This window comes from Rhinopithecus roxellana, chromosome 6 (assembly GCF_007565055.1).
Source record: "Rhinopithecus roxellana isolate Shanxi Qingling chromosome 6, ASM756505v1, whole genome shotgun sequence".
NCBI lineage: Eukaryota > Metazoa > Chordata > Mammalia > Primates > Cercopithecidae > Rhinopithecus > Rhinopithecus roxellana.
Genome location: NC_044554.1, coordinates 55,032,861 through 55,053,057, shown reverse-complemented (window position 1 = coordinate 55,053,057; position 20,197 = coordinate 55,032,861). Strand labels below are relative to the sequence as shown.

At 42.2% G+C, this 20,197-nt stretch overlaps 1 protein-coding gene across 2 annotated transcripts in view; it reads left to right on the top strand.

The window, feature by feature from the left end:
• Positions 1-20,197, top strand: part of AKR1D1 (aldo-keto reductase family 1 member D1) — a 49,885-nt gene that overhangs the window by 13,865 nt on the left and 15,823 nt on the right. For both annotated transcript variants that reach the window (XM_030932919.1, XM_010356314.2), the window contains exons 4-6: positions 5,747-5,914; positions 9,556-9,672; positions 15,670-15,747. In XM_030932919.1, the coding sequence (XP_030788779.1) occupies positions 5,747-5,914; positions 9,556-9,672; positions 15,670-15,747 (363 nt within the window). The remainder of the gene's footprint in view (positions 1-5,746; positions 5,915-9,555; positions 9,673-15,669; positions 15,748-20,197) is intronic.

Genomic DNA, 20,197 nt, shown 5'->3' with positions numbered 1-20,197 from the left:
TCCTTCTGAATTATATCTTGGATATTAACCCCTTGTGAGGTATACGGCCTGCAAATATTTTCTCCTATTCCATAGGTTGCCTTTTAACTCTGTTGAGTATTTCCTTTTCTGTGCAGAGGCTTTTTAGCTTGATGTAGTCCCGAGAACCTATTTTTGCTTTTGTTTCTTGTGCTTTCGGTGTCATATCCAAGAAATCATCGCCTCCCCCAATGTCAGGATGCTCTTTCTCTTGTTTTCTTCTAGGAGTTTTACAGTTTCTGGCCTTAAAAATCTGTAATCCATTTTGAGTTGACTTTTTGTGTATGGTGTAAGATACAGGTGCAATGTCATTCTAATGATAGTTCCAATATTAGGATCTATGGTTCTGTTTAGGCTCTCAATTGTTTCTGCCAGTCTTCCTTTATGGAACTTTGTTTTCTGGGGTACCTGAATTCTTCAGCTGTGTGCAGGTTAATACTACTTTAAAAAAAGTATTTGTGAGCACGCGTCAAGGGTGAAAAACAAGTGTTTTCTTTCAGACAGCATTTGTGTGTGTTTGCTCCAGGTTCCCTGGAGGCACTGCTGCTACCCAGTGACCACATTAAACTGGTCAGCAGACTCTGGTTACATAGGTTATGAAATCTCCCAGGGACTGGAGGTGGCTGTAGCCTTTTAGGGAGTTTTCTTACTTTCCTTTTTCATCTCCCACACCTCTCATGTCTGCATTCAGACTTTCCCATAAAATTTAGTTTGAATTAATAAACGCCTACTGTCTTTTCAGCACTTTTTAAAAGTTTTAATCTAGCTTTTTTTTTTCTTTCTTTTTTTGAGACAGGGTCTTGCTCTGTCACCCAGGCTGAAGTGCATTCTCATGATTACAGCTCCCTGCAAATTCTGCCTCCCAGGCTCAAGCGAGTCACCAGACCCGGCTAATTTCTGTAGTTTTTATAGAGATGGGGTTTCGCCATGTTGCCCAGGCTGTTCTCAAACTCCTGGGCTCAAGCAATCCTCCCACCTCAGTCTCCCAAAGTGCTGGGATTATAGGCGTGTGCCACCACGCCGGCCTAATCTAGCATTTTTAATTTTCTTAAGTAGAAGGAAATGCTGTCAGTCATTTTAGGAAACCGGATTTTTTTGTTTTGCTGTTCAGTGAGATTGTCCTTCATTGTGGAATCAAATTTTTATATTTTAGATTCTCCTATCATATCATTTATGTGGTATCCTATTTGATCTTTCTGATTTTTTTTCAAAACTGGTTTTCCTAAAATAATGTGTCAGAATTTATGCAGAATTTCTTTGTGCCACATTTAAGAATTACAAAGTGTGGGCCAGGTGCAGTGGCTCATGCCTGTAATTCCAGCACTTTGGAAGGCCGAGGCTGGCAGATCACAAGGTCAAGAGATTGAGACCATCCTGGTCAACATGGTGAAACCCCGTCTCTACTAAAAGTACAAAAATTAGCTGGGCGTGGTGGCGTGTGCCTGGAGTCCCAGCTACTCAGGAGGTTGAGGCAGGAGAATTGCTTGAACCTGGGAGGCAGAGGTTGCAGTGAGTCGAGATCACACCACTGCACTGCAGCCTGGTGACAGAGCGAGACTCTGTCTAACAACAACAAAAAAGAATTAGAAAGTGTGGTCCTCATGTCCACAGTCCCAACTAGTTCCTCCATATTGATTAGAATTAAGTACAAAATAGTAATACATCTCACTGCTGCTTCTGCCTTCTGAGGGACAATATTTTTCAGCAAGTATATAAATATAAACATATAAATAAATAAGTAAATAGTAAATATCCAGTAAGTAAATATCCAGCTTTTAGAAGAGACTCCCCGGTGATAGCTGAATAATTGAAGATTTTCACTACTATAACTTGTTTCTGTGCCATAATCCTTGTTAAATGAGTCATCATCCAAATATGCAGCACCATGGTGGACTACACTCCTGCCTTAGCCCTTGCCTTTACCTCTCTCTTTCCTTCTTTCTTTCCTTCCTCCCTCCCTCATTCCCTCCCTCCCTCCCTCCCTCCCTCCCTTCCTTCCTTCCTTCCTTCTCTCTTTTTTGAGATGCTCTGTCACCCAGGCTGGAGTGCAGTGGCATGATCTCGGCTCACTGCAACCTATGTCTCCCAGGTTCCAGAGATTCTCCTGCCTCAGACTCCCAAGTAGCTGGGATTACAGGTGCCCACTACCACGCCTGGCTAATTTTTGTATTTTTTAGTAGAAGCGGGGTCTCACCATGTTCACCAGGCTGGTCTTGAACTCCTGACCTCAGGTGATCTGCCTGCCTCGACCTCTCAAAGTGCTGGGATTACAGGCGTGAGCCACAATCCCTGGCCGTAATTTCTTTATCCTAAATGCTCTCCTCTGTACTTAATTTTTTGGGTTAATCTTTGAAAATACAAGCGCCTACTTTAATATGCATTTGTCTGGGGCACCCTTCATTGTGTACTTTAGCTCTTCATTTAAATGATCAGTTCCAGCCCAGAAAATCTCAGTGATGTTTCTGAGATTCTATTTACCATCTAGTATTAAGCTTCATATATTAATAATATGTAGAGGGAGGCCAAGGCAGGAGGATCGCTTGAGCCCAAGAGTTTGAGACCAGCATGGGCAACATGGCAAAACCCCATCTCTACAAAAATGTTAGCCAGGCATGGTGGCACACGCCTGTAGTCCCACTTACTCGGGAGGCTGAGGTGGAAGAATCACTTGAGCCCAGGAGGCCGAGGCTGCAATGAGCCATAATTGTGCCGGTGCACTCCAGCCTGGGTGACAGAGACCCTGTCTCTAATAATATGTAGATACTTGAGAATGAAAGTAGATGTTTATTTTCTTCCCTGTAAATTTCTGGACACCATGCCTTACCTCCCCTTCCCACTGTACTTTGGTTGTCACACTTGTCATTCATAACATCTCATTTTACAGGCTTTTTCTGGCCTTTTGACTCAATTACTCTCCAAGTCCTATTAATCATGTTGTTAATTAACCAAACAAATATTTCTAATATTCCTGGAATGTGTGTCTCCTTTTCCCAGCTATTTGATATTTGTGACTATGAATCTTATAATATCACCTATGTAGCCAGTTTGTTCATTTTTCGTATCCTCTTATCTTCTCTATAGTGACGACTTTCAACTGAAGCAGGGGGAGGAAAATACAATATATGCTCCCAAAGCTTTCTGTTTCCTGCCCAGGACTGTAAAGTCACTAGAAATACATTTCAGATTTATTCTCTCGCTCAGCCTACAACAAATCAATAGCTGTGGACCAGAGTTCACATGTCCAATGTGATTTGTCCAGCATTTGGTTCGAACACTAAAGAAAGCACAAGTAGTTGACCAACATTTGTTGAGCAAGATCAGAACAATCAACCTTCAATACCAAGTCAGCACAAATCAGAAAATAGAACTAACCCTGTCACACAACACACTCTCTAAAAGATGCTTTGAAAATTATATTTGATGAGACTAGATGTTTGTCTTCAGGGAAATCTCATTGCTGTTTCTCATTAAAAAATGTAACAAAAATGAAACACATTCGTATTCAAATGCCATCAAAACCGAGGCACAGGGATTTCTGTGGAATCTGAAACATGGTGTCTTACTCTATTTTGTGTTGCTGTAACGGAATGCTTGAGACTGGGTAACTGATAAAGAACAGAAGTTTATTCTCTTACAGTTCTGGAGGCTGGAAAGTCCAAGATCAAGATGCCAGCAGGTTAGGGCCCAGTCTCTCTGCCTCCAAGGCTGCACCTTGAATGCTGCATTCTCTGGAGGGGAGAGACATTATTACTCACATGACAGAAGAGGGAGAACTCACTCCCACAAGCCCTTTTTATGGTGGCATTAATTCTAAACTCCTCCCATTAGGCCCCATCTCTCAACACCATTTGTTACCTTGGAGATTCAGTTTCAACATGAGTTTTGGAGGGGACAAAAATAATCAAACCATAGCAAATGAAAAACCAGTGTTCAGGGGACAGGATATGCTCATTCTTAAGTTTAATGTGAGTTAATAAAATGAACAAAGATGTAGCTACCAAATTTTATTAAAATATATCCTAAAACATAAAATGTTCCTCAACAATATTTTTCCTCAGTTTTATTGAGACATAACTGACATATAATAAACTGTCCATATTTAAAGTATACAATTTGATGAGTCTGACATATATTCATCTGTGAGGCCATCACCACCATCACAATAATGAATGTATCTATTAACTCTATAAGCTTCCTCATGCCACTTTGTGATCCCTCCTCCCACCCATACTTCCCCGACTCCCGACCCCAGGCAATCACTGATCTATGTCTGTCACCACAGACTGTGATTATATAAAATGCTAGAAGAGAAAAACTAAAGTATTTATTCTTTTTGGGCTGGCTTCTTTCACTCAGTATAATTATTTTGAGATTCATCCACACTATGTGTTGTCATCAATGCTACATTTCTTTTTTTTTTTTTTTTTTTGACACAGTGTCTCTGTTGCCCAGGCTGGGGTGCAGTGGTATGATCATGGCTCACTGCAGCCTTGAACTCTCAGGCTCAAGCAATCCCCCTACCTTACCCTCCCGAGTAACTGGGACCAAAGGCGCATGCCACCACACCCAGCTAATTACTTTAATTTTTTTTTTTTTTTTTGAGGTGGAGTCTCGCTCTGTGGCCCGGGCTGGAGTGCAGTGGCCAGATCTCAGCTCACTGCTAGCTCCGCCTCCCGGATTTACGCCATTCTCCTGCCTCAGCTTCCCGAGTAGCTGGGACTACAGGCGCCCGCCACCTCGCCCAGCTAGTTTTTGTATTTTTAGTAGAGACGAGGTTTCACCGTGTTAGCCAGGATGGTCTCGATCTCCTGACCTCGTGATCCGCCCGTCTCGGCCTCCCAAAGTGCTGGGATTACAGGCTTGAGCCACCACACCCGGCCACTTTAATTTTTGTATAGATGGAGTCTCCCTCTGTTGCCCAGGCTGGTCTCAAACTCGTGGCCTCAAGCAATCCTCCTGCCTCAGCCTCCCAAAGTCCTGGGATTACAGGTGTGAGCCACCACAGCAGGCCTACTTCATTCCTTTTTATTACTGAGGAGTATTCCATTCTGTGGATACATCTCAATTTGTTTACCCAACCTTTGATTTATAATTTAGCCTTCTTCAATCAGCTCGTGCCCTCCAATAAAAAAGGCTTCCATGAATTCTCCTGTCACAGGAAATATTGATCAAATCACATTTTGTTTGTTTGTTTGTTTGAGATGGAGTCTTGCTCTGTTGCCCAGGCTGGAGTGCAGTGGCACAATCTTGGCTCACTGCAAGCTCCACCTCCCAGGCTCATGTAATTCTGCCTCAGCCTCCCGAGTAGCTGGGACTACAGGCACCAGCCACCACGCCCGGCTAATTTTTTGTATTTTTAGTAGAGACGGGGTTTCACTGTGTTAGCCAGGATGGTCTCAATCTCCTGACCTTGTGATCCTCCCGCCTCGGCCTCCCAAAGTGCTGGGATTAAAGGTGTGAGCCACCGCACCCGGCCCAAATCACATTTTTGATGCCACAAAGCTGAGGGCAGACCTGGGACAGATGGTGTCTCCCACTGAGGGAGGGGAAGCCCCTGGGAGGTCAGTTTCTCCTGCTGCTGAACACGGTCTTCCGATCACAACAGCAAGGAATTGGGAATGTGTCATTCTAGCTGTAAAGGAACGTACATGCAAAATGTCCTGATTAATGATGATTAAAGGAAAGACCATTTCTCTTTTCCCCAAACCCAACCTCTTTGTCACTTCAGACCCCTAAGGGAGCCTGTGCAACATCAGTGAAGGTTGCTATTGACACAGGGTACCGACATATTGATGGCGCCTACATCTACCAAAATGAACACGAAGTTGGGGAGGCCATCAGGGAGAAGATAGCAGAAGGAAAGGTGCGGAGGGAAGATATTTTCTACTGTGGAAAGGTGAGATCTTGCCTTCAGCCTCCACTGGGGACAGTGAGGTTTCAGGTGTTCAGTTTATTATTCATCTCGTGTGTGTGTGTGTGCGTGCGTGTGTGTGTGTGTGTGTAATTGCATTCATGAGTGCGCAGTACTTAATAACAGTTTGGGTTGTTTCTTTGTTTAAAAGATAAGTGTTAAAATGAACCAAAATCATGCAAAATAGGATTTTCAACATTCTTGTATCATATTAATGAATTATTTATTAATTTGGGAGAAGTAAGCAGAGTAGCATTTGGGGGAGAGAAAGAGGGTTTTAAAAAAGTATTTGGCTGGGTGCAGTGTCTCACGCCTCTAATCCTCACTTTGGGAGGCTGAGGCAGCTGTTTTGCTTGAGCTCAGGAGTTCAAGACCAACCTGGGTAACATGGCAAAACTCTGTCTCAACAAAAAAAATACAAAAATTAGCCAGGCATGGTAGCTTGCACCTGTAGTCCCAGCTTTTTGGGAGGTTGAGGCAGGAGGATAGCTTGAGCCAGGGAGGTCAAGGCTGCAATGAGTCATGTTCATATCACTGCACTCCAACCTGAGTGACAGAACGAGACCCTATCTCAAAAAAAAAAAAGAATTTGAGCAAATGTAATTAACTCAGAAATGGCATTTAGATTTTTTTTTTTTTTTTTTTTTTTGAGACGGAGTCTCGCTCTGTCGCCCAGGCTGGAGCACAGTGGCCGGATCTCAGCTCACTGCAAGCTCCGCCTCCCGAGTTCACACCATTCTTCTGCCTTAGCCTCCCGAGTAGCTGGGACTACAGGCACCCGCCACCACGCCCGGCTAATTTTTTTGTATTTTTAATAGAGACAGGGTTTCACCGTGTTACCCAGGATGGTCTCGATCTCCTGACCTCATGATCCGCCCACCTCGGCCTCCCAAAGTGCTGGGATTACAGGCGTGAGCCACGGCACCCGGCCTAGATTTTGTTTAATAAAAGCAAACAAATGTAAATTTAAAACAAAAACAAAAGCAAGCTCATGAGGTCATCAATCCAAAAGCCAGCTATGTGGGCTTCCTGGGCAGGCACATTATGCAAGCCTTTCACTTAATGACTCATATTGTAAGAGTCATTTCTTACTATGATAGGGGCTAAAGTTAGCATACAAGGAAAAGGTGGTCAAAACATGCTTTAAATTGTCCTTTAACTTTAATCCTTTAAATTGTCCAAAAAGTACAGGTATGCATGGAAAGCAATATTCATACGTATACAATGTCAATATGGGCTGTATGTAATAAAGCATACTTGGGCGAAATATTGGTGTTTACTTAAGTAAACAGAAACAGCGTGTGCAGCTGAGTTCATGTAATTGCCTCCCAGGATTGTCTTCGCTGCGGTTCAGCAGCACCTGAGAGGCCATGTGGGGGTGATTAAGTGCCCAGACTGGTACAAGATTGCCCAGGTCAGAGGCCCAGATCTGTCACTATTGGCTGAGTTGCCTAGCATTTCTGGAGCTGAGTTTTTTTTTCTCTGTAAAATGGGGATAATAATGTCAACTATTTCATGAAGTTGTTATGAGTTCACATTTACAAAGCAGCCACACCGAACCTGGTACAAAGCTAATACTATGTGTGTTTGTTGAATAAAAGTAAATTAAAAAATCATCAGCCTACGCCCAGGAATGAAAAAAAAAAAAAAGTAAATTAAAATATCAAACAGAATTTCCACTTAGAAGGGATTGTAATAGTAACGCCAAAGGGACCCAGAGCAGCAATCAAAACACACGTGACTCGTTTGTCCACTCCTCTCTTCACGTCACATTTTCTGTGTTTTTAAGGCAAGAAGAAAAATCATTGTCCAACAGAGGAAAAAAAATCAGATTTTACCCATTTTGCTTGCCCTTTCTGGTGACCAAAAAAAGTATGATTCAGGCCGGGTGCAGTGGCTCATGCCTATAATCCCAGCACTTTGGAAGGCAGAGGAGAAAGCATCACTTGAGGTCAGAAGTTTGAGACCAGACTGGCCAACATGGTGAAACCCCGTCTACTAGAAATATAAAAATTAGCCAGGCGTGGTGGCAGGTGCCTGTAATCCCAGCTACTTGGGAGGCTGAGGCAGGAGAATCGCTTGAACCCGGGAGGCAGAGGTTGCAGCGAGCCAAGATCAAGCCACTGCGCTCCAGCCTCAGTGACACAGCAAGACGCCGTCTCAAAAAAACAAAAGAAACAAAAAAGAAAAGTATGATTCTAAACTTATATGCCCCCAAAAAATCTGTGAGCAAAACTGATAATCCAAAAGATGTACTAATTTGTCCTGTGGGTATGAGCAACCTTGGCACCACATGTCTCAGACACCTAAGGGTACACATGCTCCGGTAGGATCAACCAAACCTTGATCCTTCATTATGCAATGCCTTAGTGAAAGAGTAACTTAATTGCTCTGGGGTCTAACTAGGGCCCAACAAGAACAAAAGATCAGTGAAAGCAAATGTAAATCTATGCACTAATTTAAAATTTCACCAGGCTTTCACACCACCTGTCACAATGTGAAGGAGCCAGTGAAGCCACACACATAACCATATTCCTTGCTCATTTTATCAGAGTGGCATGACAATAAAGTATTAGGCTAGGTCAGGACATCTAGAACGTTGTGTAAGTAACCCTAGTTATACAATGAGGAAAAATGCAAGCACTAAGGGTCAGTTAGGAAATTCGCCCGGAAATGGGAAAGACTGCCATTAAATTAGGTGCTCTGTGGTCAGGAGGATCTGTAAGTCTCTTGAAGTAGATTTGCATAAAATTATGTCTGGAGATGTGAAGGCGATCTGGCTGCAACATCTGCTGCCCCATTGGTCACCAGGGCTAATTCAGCTGATCTGGCTGTCTGGGCAATTGTACCTCTTGAAGCTGCACTCTCAGCGGAAGAGGATGGCTTTCCCTGATGAAGGAGGAGGGTTTCTAGGTCAAGGGTATGTGAGTAGCTGCACTCCCCTGCTAGAACCTCCAAACAAGCTCTCAAGCTAGGCTCTGAGTGTCAAGGGTTTTATCAGCTCATCCTATACTCAGATGACACTGCATCATAAACGTATTTTTGTGAAATGAAATGTGTGAATAAAATGTGGGCCGGGCGCGGTGGCTCAAGCCTGTAATCCCAGCACTTTGGGAGGCCGAGACGGGCGGATCACGAGGTCAGGAGATCGAGACCATCCTGGCTAACACGGTGAAACCCTGTCTCTACTAAAAATATACAAAAAATTAGCCGGGCGAGATGGCGGCCCCCTGTAGTCCCAGCTACTCCGGAGGCTGAGGCGAGAGAATGGCGTAAACCCGGGAGGCGGAGCTTGCAGTGAGCTGAGATCCGGCCACTGCACTCCAGCCTGGGCGACAGAGCGAGACTCCGTCTCAAAAAAAAAAAAAAAAAAAAAAAAAAAAAAAAAAAATGTGTACAAGGGGCCAGGCACGGTGGTTGATACCTAAAATCCCGGCACTTTGGGAGGCTGAAGTGGGCAGATGGCTTGAGCCCAGGAGTTAAAGATCAGCCTGGGCAACATAGTGAGACCCCTATCTCAAAAAAAAAAAAAAAAATGTGTACGAGTGCTTTACAAAGAAAAAGGGGCTGCATTATTGTAAAAATCGTGTGAACATTAGTTAATGATCCCTCTTTGATTCTTTCAGCTATGGGCTACAAATCACGTCCCAGAGATGGTCCGCCCAACCCTGGAGAGGACACTCAGGGTCCTCCAGCTAGACTATGTGGATCTTTACATCATTGAAGTACCCATGGCCTTTAAGGTGAGTTCAGATGCCTAAAAGTCAGGTCTCTGCACCCTGGCAACCATGAGCTAATAGCTATGTGTATGAAGCTACCTTATTACTTAGCACCACTGAATATTGTGGTGTTTTGTTACCATAGATCATAGAGTACTGACCTAGCCTGACAAATACCCAAGAAGATTATGTTAGCAGACTCAGGCTTGGTTTCCAAGTTTCTTGATTTTTTAGTTCAATGCAATTTCTATTATACCACGTTTTTACAACTATAGTTGAAGCTCTCTGCATCAAACCAACATGTAGTCTCCTGACTGTAGCCCAGCATTGAGACGCACACCCTTCTTCCCACTCACACAGTCATAATCTCAGCCCTCATCCTCACTTTGTTCATGTTGATTCTTGTTCAAATGTCAGATTTCTAACCTAAGTCTTAAAAATTTGGAAAGACCCAGTGTACATGTATGTGTTGCTTAGCGATGGGATACATTCTGAGAAATGTGTCACGAGGCAACTTTGTTGTTCTGCAAACATCATATAGAGTGTACTTATACAAATCTAGGTAGTAAGGTTTTACTTACCATGGTAGATGGCATTACTTTTGTAATAACATGAATAAAGCGCAAACACGTTGTGCCTAGATAGTATAGCCTATGGCAGACTTAGGCTAGATAGCCCAGCTGATTGCTCCTAGGTTACAAATCTGCACGGCATGTTACTATTCTGAATACTGTAGACAATGTTAACACAATGGCAAATATTTGTGTATATAAACATAACATAGAAAAGGTACAGTAAAAATATGGCATAAAAGATAAGATACACCTATACCTGGCACTTACCATGAATGGAGCTTGCAGGATAAAAATTGGGTGAGTGAGTGAGTAGTGAGTAAATGTGAAGGCCTAGGTCATTACTGTACATGACTGGAGACTTTATAAACACCACACACTTAGGGTACACAATTAATCAAATAATAGTTTTTCTTCAACAATAAATTAACATTAGCTTATTGTAACTGTTTTTACCTTATAAATGTTCTAATTCTTTTAACTTTTTGATTCTTTGTAATAATACTTAATAATAACACTAATACTGATTACTTTTTTTTTTTGAGACGGAGTCTCGCTCTGTTGCCAGGCTGGAGTGCAGTGGCGCGATCTCAGCTCACTGCAACCTCCGCCTCCCGGGTTCAAGTGATTCTCCTGCCTCAGCCCCCCGAGTAGCTGGGACTACAAGCAAGCGCCATCACACCAGGCTAATTTTTGTATTTTTAGTAGAGACGGGGTTTCACCATGTTGGCCAGGATGGTCTCGATCTCCTGACCTCGTGATCCACCCACCTCGGCCTCCCAAAGTGCTGCGATTAATTACTTTTTTAATAACATGAATAAAACACAAACATGTTGTACAGCTGTATAAAAATATTCTTTCTTTGTATTCTTATTGTATGAGCTCTTGTCTATTAAAAAATTTTTTTTAACTTTTTTGTTAAAAACTAAGACACAAGCACACACATTAGTCTAGGCCTACACAGGGTCAGCATCATCAATATCACTGTCTTTCAGCTCCACATCTTGTCCCACTGGAGGTTCTTCCAGAGCAGTAACACACATGGAGCTGCCACCTCCTGTGACAACAGTGTCTTCTTCTGGAATCCCTCCTGAAAGACCTGCCTGGGGCTTTTTTACAGTTAACATTTTTTAAAAGGAGAAGGAGCACATGCTAAAATTATCATAAAGTACAGTAGAACAAATACGTAAGTTGTATCCATAGTAAAAACAGAAATTGTTTATCATTATCAAGTATGATATACTGTACATGATTATGTGTGCTCTACTTTTATATACCTGGCAGCACAGTTGCTTTGTTTACTCCAGCAACACCACAAACATGATGTCACTAGGTGATAGGAGTTTTAAATTCTATTATAATCTTATGGGTCACCATCATACATGCAGTCCGTCATTGACCAAAATGTCATTATGTAGCACATGACTCTATCTAAAAGTGAGAAAATAAAATTTACTTCTCTGTGACTAACTAATGACATTTAAATCTTTTTGGAGACAATAGATAATTTCTATTCTTACTTTTGATGGGTTCAAGGGCACAGAGGTAAAATTTTAACAGTGAGAAATGACACAATATAGTGACATTACCTCCCAACTGAACCTATAATTGGGAAATTGATATTTGAAGCTAAAACAGGACATGTTTTTTGGTGTTTATTTGTTTGTTTGCTTAAGGTAGGGTCAGCTGAGCATGGTGGCTCACACCTGTAGTTCCAGTACTTTGGGAGGCTAAGGCTGGCTGATCACTCGAGTCCAGGAGTTTCAGACAAGCCTGGGCAACATGGCAAAACCCCATCTCTACAAAAAGTACAAAAATCAGCCAAGCTTGGTGGCATGTGCCTGTGGTCTCAGCTACTTGGGAGACTAAGGTGGGAGGATCGCTTGAGCTGGGGAGGTGGAGGGTGCAGTGAGCTGAGATCGCGCCACTACACTCCAGCCTGGGTGACACAGCAAGACCCTGTTTTGAAAGAAAGAAGAAAGAAAGAAAGACAAAGAGAGAGAGAGAGAGAGGAAGGAAGGAAGGAAGGAAGGAAGGAAGGAAGGAAGGAAGGAAGGAAGGAAGGAAGGAAGGAAGGAAGGAAGAAAGAGAGAAAGAGAAAGAGAAAGAGAGAAAGAGAGAAAGAGAGAGAGGGTCTTGCTGTGTCACCCAGGCTGGACTGCAGTGGTGTTCACTGTAGCCTTGAGCTCCTAGGCTCAAGCAATCCTCCTGCCTCAGCCTCCCAAGTAGCTGAGATGACAGGTGTATGCCACCAGACTCACCTAATGTTTCAATTTTTCTTTTGTAGAGACAGGGTCTTGCTATGGTGACCATGCTGGTCTGGAACTCCTGGCCTCAAGCCGTCCTCCCACCTCAGCCTCCTAAAGTGCTGGGATTACAGGCATGAGTCACCACATCCGACTTCACATGCTTTTTTGAATCTTAAGTTTTTTTAAACAGAAAACCTTTCCTGCTAAAACATTTTTAGCACTTTATTATTTTTTAAGTGTCAAGCAGACAGAATTTTAGCCAACAAAATATTTAAAATTATGACATGTTTAAAAGATAAATGAACAAGAATGAGAGTCAATAGCATAGATTTTTAGAGGGTTGGGTTATTCTTCTAATAATACCTGACTGTGAGGAAGAGAAATGAAGGAAGCAGACAAACAGGCTTATCAGGATGAAACGATGAGTAAAATAGGCACAATGGAAGGTCAAGGGAAACACCTAAAGATAGCTAACATGGGTTCAGGTTTGATAACCACTTGATTAGAATCTGGGAAAGTAAAAATCATGTAACAGAATTCATGATGGAGGCATAAGGCCATTCAGAAGGTAAGTAAAATTAGGAAACACAAGGCAAGAAATATGGAGCAGAAATGTGGGTCATAAGTGTTGAGAAAGTCAAAGTGATTAGAAATCAGAGACAGAATGGATAATTAACATGAGTAATAATGTGGCATCAAGGAGAAAAGGGATGGTTCCCTGCTCTCAGGGAGACGGGGGGAAGTTGAGAAGACATTGTCTTTCCCTAAAGCAGACAATGGGGAAAATGTTTTCACTAAAGGAAAGTTGAGTTTCACAAAGGTGACATGCTAGAGGAAAAAATTAAAGAAAAAAAAATTTTTTTGACATAGAATCTTGCTCTTGTTGCCCAGACTGGAGTGCAGTGGCATGATCTCGGCTTACTCCCACCTCTGCTTCCTGGGTTCAAGCAATTCTCTTGCCTCAACCTGCTGAGTAGCTAGGATTACAGGCGCCTGCCACCAAGCCCAGCTAATTTTTGTATTTTTAGTAGAGACAGGGTTTTGCCGTGTTGGCCAGGCTGGTCTCGAACTCCTGACCTCAGTTGATCAGCCCGTCTCAGCCTCCCAAAGTGCTGGGATTACAGGTGTGAGCCACTGTGCCTGGCCAAATTAGGGACAAATTTAAGAGCATAATTATTTTGTCAATTGCTTGATTCCCTTCTCAGTCTGTTTTGTGCTGCTATAAAAGCATGCCTGAGGCCAGGTGCAGTGGCTCACACCTGTATTCCCAGCACTTTGGGAGGCTGAGGCAGGTGGATCACTTGAGCCTAGGAGTTCGAGACCAGCCTGGACAACATGGTGAAACCCCGACTCTACAAAAAAATATACAAGAGAATTAGCTAGGCTTGGTGGTGCACACCTGCAGTCCCAGCTGCTCAGGAGGTTGAGATGGGAAGATCACCTGAGCCTGGGGACATCGAGGCTGCAGTGAGCCATAATCATGCCACCGTACTCCAGCCTGGGCAGCAGAGTAAGACCTTGTCTCAAAAACAAACAAACAAAAAACAACAACAGAAAAAGAATGCTATGATTCAGAAACATTTCCTTTAAAAGAAAAAAAAAAAAAAGAATGCCTGACACTGGGTAGTAGATAATAAATAGAAATGTATTGGCTCAGAGTTCTAGAGGCTGGAGAGTCCAAGACCAGCACCTCACTCGGGCCTTCTTGCTGTGTCATCACATGCTGGAATGAGGCAGGGCAAAGAGCACAAGAGAGCACCCCTCCTCATCTGAGCCCTTTTTACAATGTCATTAATCCATGACTGAACAACTCCCATGAGGTCCCACCTCCCAGCATAGTTGCACTGGGGATTAAATTTCCAACACATGAATTCGGGAGGACACATTTAAACCACAACAATTCCCAATAAGAAAATCCCTATTACCAAAGTCAACAAAGACTTTCATCCTGCCAAATCCAATAGACATTTTGTCCTCCTATTATTTGATCTCTTTCAATACAGTTGACTACCAACTCCTTCTGTAAACATTTTCTTCTCATGGTACTCATGACATCTCATGACCTTCCCATGGTCTTTGGCAGCTTCTTCTCTGCCAGCTTCCAAATGTTGTTATGCCCAGTCCTCTACCCTCAATATTCTTGTCTTACTAGTTATACTCTCTCTATAGGTGACTTAATCCAATCTTGTGGATTTGATACCATTTTACATGCTAATGACTCCTAAATTTTATCTGTAGCCATGACCTCTCTCTGAGCTCCTGACTTCTCTGTTCAACTGCCTGCCTCAATATCCACTTGAATGTTTAATGATCATTTCAAAGTCAAAATATCCAAAATGATATTCCAGATTGCTAGCCCCAACCTCAGGAAATGGTTACCACCACCCACCCAAGGTGTCTGGGAATCATCTTTGATTCCTCCCTATCCCTCATTTCCACCACCCTACCTCATTTCCAAGTCAACATTAAGGCATGCTGGCTCTACTACTTGTTCATGTGCTAATCTGTTCCCTTCTTTTCCTCTCTACTGCAGTTGCCCCAGTCCTAGGCACCATCAGCTCTCCGCTATTGCATGTAGCACCTTAGGCTGAGTTCCCCAGAAGCAGACCCTGAGATGAAGAGAATGCATACAAGAGTGATTTATTTTGAAGTACAACCAGGGAAAACTGATAAGGGAGTGGGGAAATGTGGCTGAAAAATAAGAGGTTAAGTAGATGTGAGGTAGAAAGCAGAGTCCTACAGAGAGCAACTTAGGCTAAATGTCACAGAAAGCTCTGGACACAAAGTTGTTCACATCTCAGAATTACACAGTCACAGGGCAAAGAAACAAATATTGATTCTTGCAACTTTAGCTCAAAGGCTGCCCCAGCGAGGGAAGCAGGGTGTAAATTCCTGGGCACATCTAATTGAGTAGATACACAAGTCCCAGTAGCCTGAGATCTGCCCTCTAACAGATGCAGGTGTCAGCTGTACAAAGTGAAAGGACAGTGCACACAAGACAGGTACTGGCATCCCAGGGGGCATAGGCAGGTGTCTCCATCCAGCTGGGCCGCTATGACAAAATACTTTAGACTGGGTGATTTAGAAACAATAGACATTTATTGCTCACAATTATGAAAACTGGGAAGTCTAAATTCTATTATTTTAATTCCCAGGTATAAATAAAATGAATTACATTTATTCTTTTTCTTTTTTTTCAGCCAGGAGATGAAGTATACCCTAGAGATGAGAATGGCAAATGGTTATATCACAAGTCAAATCTGTGTGCCACTTGGGAGGTAAGTTCAAGTGTGCTTCTTATTTTAAAAGACTATATTTTTAACACTGTGATCTGATTATTCCTGTCATATTTATGGAGAAAGATGCACCCTTTTCTTCCAAAGAAAAGTAACAGTCAGAACAGGCATTCCTAACCGTAAGTGCAGGTATATGAAATCTCCACTGCTGGGTACTAAATAATTCTTACTTTTGTTTTGCTGGAATGCCAAAGAAAAGACAGCGGTGTGGAAGGAAAAACAATGTAAACAAAATATGTTCTAATATAAAAGTAATTAAAATATATGAATAAAATAAATTCACGAAATAAAAAAAATAAATCTTAAGTTGTTAATATGATGCCTAAAAGAAACAAACTTAAAATGATACATAAAAAACTGAAAAACAGGCCAGTCGCAGTGGCTCATGCTTGTAATTCCAGCACTTTGGAAGGCCAAGGTGGGTGAATCATCTGCGGTCAGGAGTTCGAAACCAGCCTGGCCAACATGGTGAAACTCTGTGTCTAATAAAAATGTAAAAATTAGCCAGGCGTGGTGATGGGCGCCTATAATCCTGGCTACTCGGGAGGCTGAGGCAGGAGAATCGCTTGAACCTGGGAGGCAGAGGTTGCAGTGAGACGAGATCGTGCCACTGCACTCCAGCCTGGGCGACAGACAAAATGCCGTTTCATAAAAAACCTGAAAAGCAATTGTGTTTTTTATTTCTGAGCAAGCTGCTGGCTCTTTTCCCAAGATCACAAGAGTAGACAACTATAGGAAAATAATAAATAAACCCTTATGGATTCATGGCGGGGAGGGATATTTTGAACTTGTTTGCTTAGAGGTGGTGTGGCAGCTCCGACCTAGAGTAGAAGTCAACCCAACAAGCAGGAAGAAGATAGTACAGGAGAGGAAGGGTTGGTCCTTTTGCAGTTCCTTCACCCCTGCCATAGCCTGGGAACAAATATTTCCACACAGTTGGAAACTCAGGGCTCAGTCAGGTGTTTTCAGGAATCAAAGTAGAGCAGCCTTGAAATTCTGAACTTGCGAAGAGTTGAAGAAAAACATAAGTTACCCACTGACCTCTGGCAGTTTTTTTTTCCCACCGATACAATTCTACACTCCAAAAGCTTGGAAATTACACTCTGGTAAGTACCTCTTTCTATATACTTGCCTGTGAGGCAACAGCTGAAGGTCTGAGCTGTGGAGTTGTTTAGAGGGGTGAGGAGGAATGATTTATTTCCCAGTGCCTGGGGCTCCGTCCAAAAGAACACACAGTCACTCCTGATCTCATTGGAGCGAATCAGGTTTGCACAGTTGGACATTTTGAATATTCTCTTCTAAGGGACTACCTAACAGGACAGCCAATATCCCCATGAAAAAATGATTTCACAGCCCAAAGTAACAAGGCATTTGATTCACAAGAAGACAATACATCTCAGTTACTGATCCCAACATAAACAGAACAGAGAACCAGGAACTTCTAAATTAACCAATTATTATATTAGAGATCATAAGAAAAGATATTAGCAATATGAAATGTGAACAAACAACATTTTAAAAAGCGAAAATAATAATTAAAAAATAAAAACAGTGCAATAGGTTGGGATAAATAGAAGAAAATGGTCAAATTGAGATATCAGAATGAGGAAATCTCTCAATATGAAGAAGAAAAGGACAAGAATTTTTTTAAATATGAAAGAAAAGGTAAGAAATTCAAAGAATAAAATTAGAAATTCCAATATCCACACAATTGGAGTCTAAGAAAAAAGAAAGAAGAAAAAATAAAAGGAAACAAGAAGGTGGGCATAGTGGCTCATGTCTGTAATCCCAATGCTTTGGGAGGCCGAGGCTGGAGGAGCACTTGAGCCCAGGAGTTCAAGACCAGCCTGGGAAACATAGTGAGACACCATCTCTACAAAAAAGAAAAAAAAACTTTGGGAGGCCGAGATGAGCGGATCACGAGGTCAGGAGATCGAGACCATCCTGGCTAACACGGTGAAACCCCATCTCTACTAAAAAAATACAAAAAACTAGCCAGGTGAGGTGGCGGGTGCCTGTAGTCCCAGCTACTCGGGAGGCTGAGGCAGGACAATGGCATAAACCCGGGAGCCGGAGCTTGCAGTGAGCTGAGATCCGGCCACTGCACTCCAGCCTGGGCGACAGAGCGAGACTCCGTCTCAAAAAAAAAAAAAAAAAAAAAAAAGAAAGAAAGAAAGAAAGAAAGAAAGAAAGAGAAAGAAAGAAAGAGAAAAAGAAAAAAACAGTAGGGAGTAATAGTTACAGAAAAAAAAAAGATCTTAAAGGGATCATGGAGCACAAAAGAGGAAAGATGAGGAATATCTTTCTGAGAAAGAGCACAATTCACATTTATAGTCAGAGATTCTATTAAAATGGTATCATACTAAAATGAAAAGTATACAGAAAGAGCTATAGGATATAGGAGATTTCAACATTATCAACCTTCTTAACCTGGTTGACATTTATAGAACACTTCACCAAAATATAACAGAGTGTTATTTTTCTTTTTTTTCTTTTTTCTTTTTTTTTCTAGACGAGTTTCGCAATGTCGCCCATGCTGGAGTGCAGTGGTGCGATCTCGGCTCACTGCAACCTCTGCCTCTTGGGTTCAAACAATTCTCCTGCCTCAGCCTCCTGAGTAGCTGGGACTATAGGCTCGTGCCACCATGCCCAGCTAATTTTTGTATTTTTAGTAGAGAGGGGGTTTCACCATGTTGGTCAGACTGGTCTCAAACTCCTGACCTCATGATCCATGTGTCTTGACCTTTCAAAGTACTGGGATTACAGATGTAAGCCACCGTGCCCGGCAACATAGGCCATTTTTTGAGACATAACATAAATCTCAGTAATTCTTCCAAGTATTTTAATTATGTAAGGTATGCTGTCTGATCAAACAGGAGGCACACATGTAAATAATCCATAAGACCTAAAAAAATTAAAATCTTTATCTAGATGTAATTTATATATTAGCAACACACGATTGGAAATTATTTTTAAAAACAATACTAAACATTAAATATTTAGAGATAAATCTTTAAAAATCTGTGCAAGAGCTAAACAGTAGAAACAACAACTTATAACTGAAAGAAATCAAAGATGATCCAAAATTCAATGGAGATTTACCATGCTCCTTGATCAGAATATTAATATGTTAATTCACCCCAAATTCATCTGTAGATTCAATGTAATCCCAGTCAAAATCTCAATAGAAATAGAAAACCTACTTCTAAAATTTATATGGGGCCCGGAGCAGTGGCTTATGCCTGTATATCTCAGCACTTTGGGAGGCCAAGGCAGGTGGATCACATGAGGCCAGGAGTTCGAGACCAGCCTGGGCAACATGGCAAAACCCTGTCTCTACTAAAAACACAAAAATTAGCTGGGCATGGTGGTGCCCATCTATAATCCCAGCTACTTGGAAGGCTGAGGCATGAGAATCGTTTCAACCTGAGAGGCGGAGGTTGCAGTGAGCCGAGATCCCACCACTGCACTCCAGCCTGGGTGACAGAGTGAGAGTCTGTCTCAAAAAAATAAATAAAATAAAATTTATATGGAAGTACAAATAACCTATAATAACCACAACAACTTTTTGAAAAAGAGCAATAGCCAAGCACAGTGGCTCATACCTGTAATCCCAGCACTTTGAAAGGCTAAGCAGGGAGGATCACTTGAGCCTACGAGTTCAAGACCAGTATGGGTAACAGTGAGACCCCCATCTCTACAAAAACATAAAACAATTAGCCGGGCATGGGGGTGGCATGTGCTTGCAGTCCCAGCTACTCAGAAGGCTAAGGTTGGAGGATCACTTGACCTGGTAGGTTGAGGCTCCAGTGAGCTATCCCACTGCAATCCAGCCTCAGTGACAGAGCAAGACTCCATCTCACAAACAAAAAGCAATAAGTTTGGAGGGCTTATACTAATTTCAAGAATTACTATACAACTACTGTAATCATGACAGTGCCATATTAGCATAAAGAGGAACATATAGGTCAATAAAACCTAATAGAGAATGTTAAAATAGACTCATACACATATATGGTCAACATGGCCTGGGCAACATGGCAAAACCCTGTCTCTACTAAAAACACAAAAATTAGCTGGACGTGGTGGTGCCCATCTATAATCCAAGCTACTTGGAAGGCTGAGGCATGAGAATCTGATTTTCAACAGAATGCCAAGGCAACTCAATGGGGGAGGGTAATCTTGTACTAAAAGTGGCCCATACCAGCTTGCAAGAACCTGTTGTGCAAACCTCTTCCTAACTCTACATTCAGTGATGTTGGATTGTTAGCTTGAATAACCTGGTGTGAATAGTCACATCACAGACATTGACAAATACTACAAACTGGGGAGCTTTTTTCTTCCTGGTTGTTAAACATTTATCAGTATTCCACTGGAGGTGTTCATGATCTTGATTGTGATGATAATTTTACTGGTGTATGCCTACATTAAA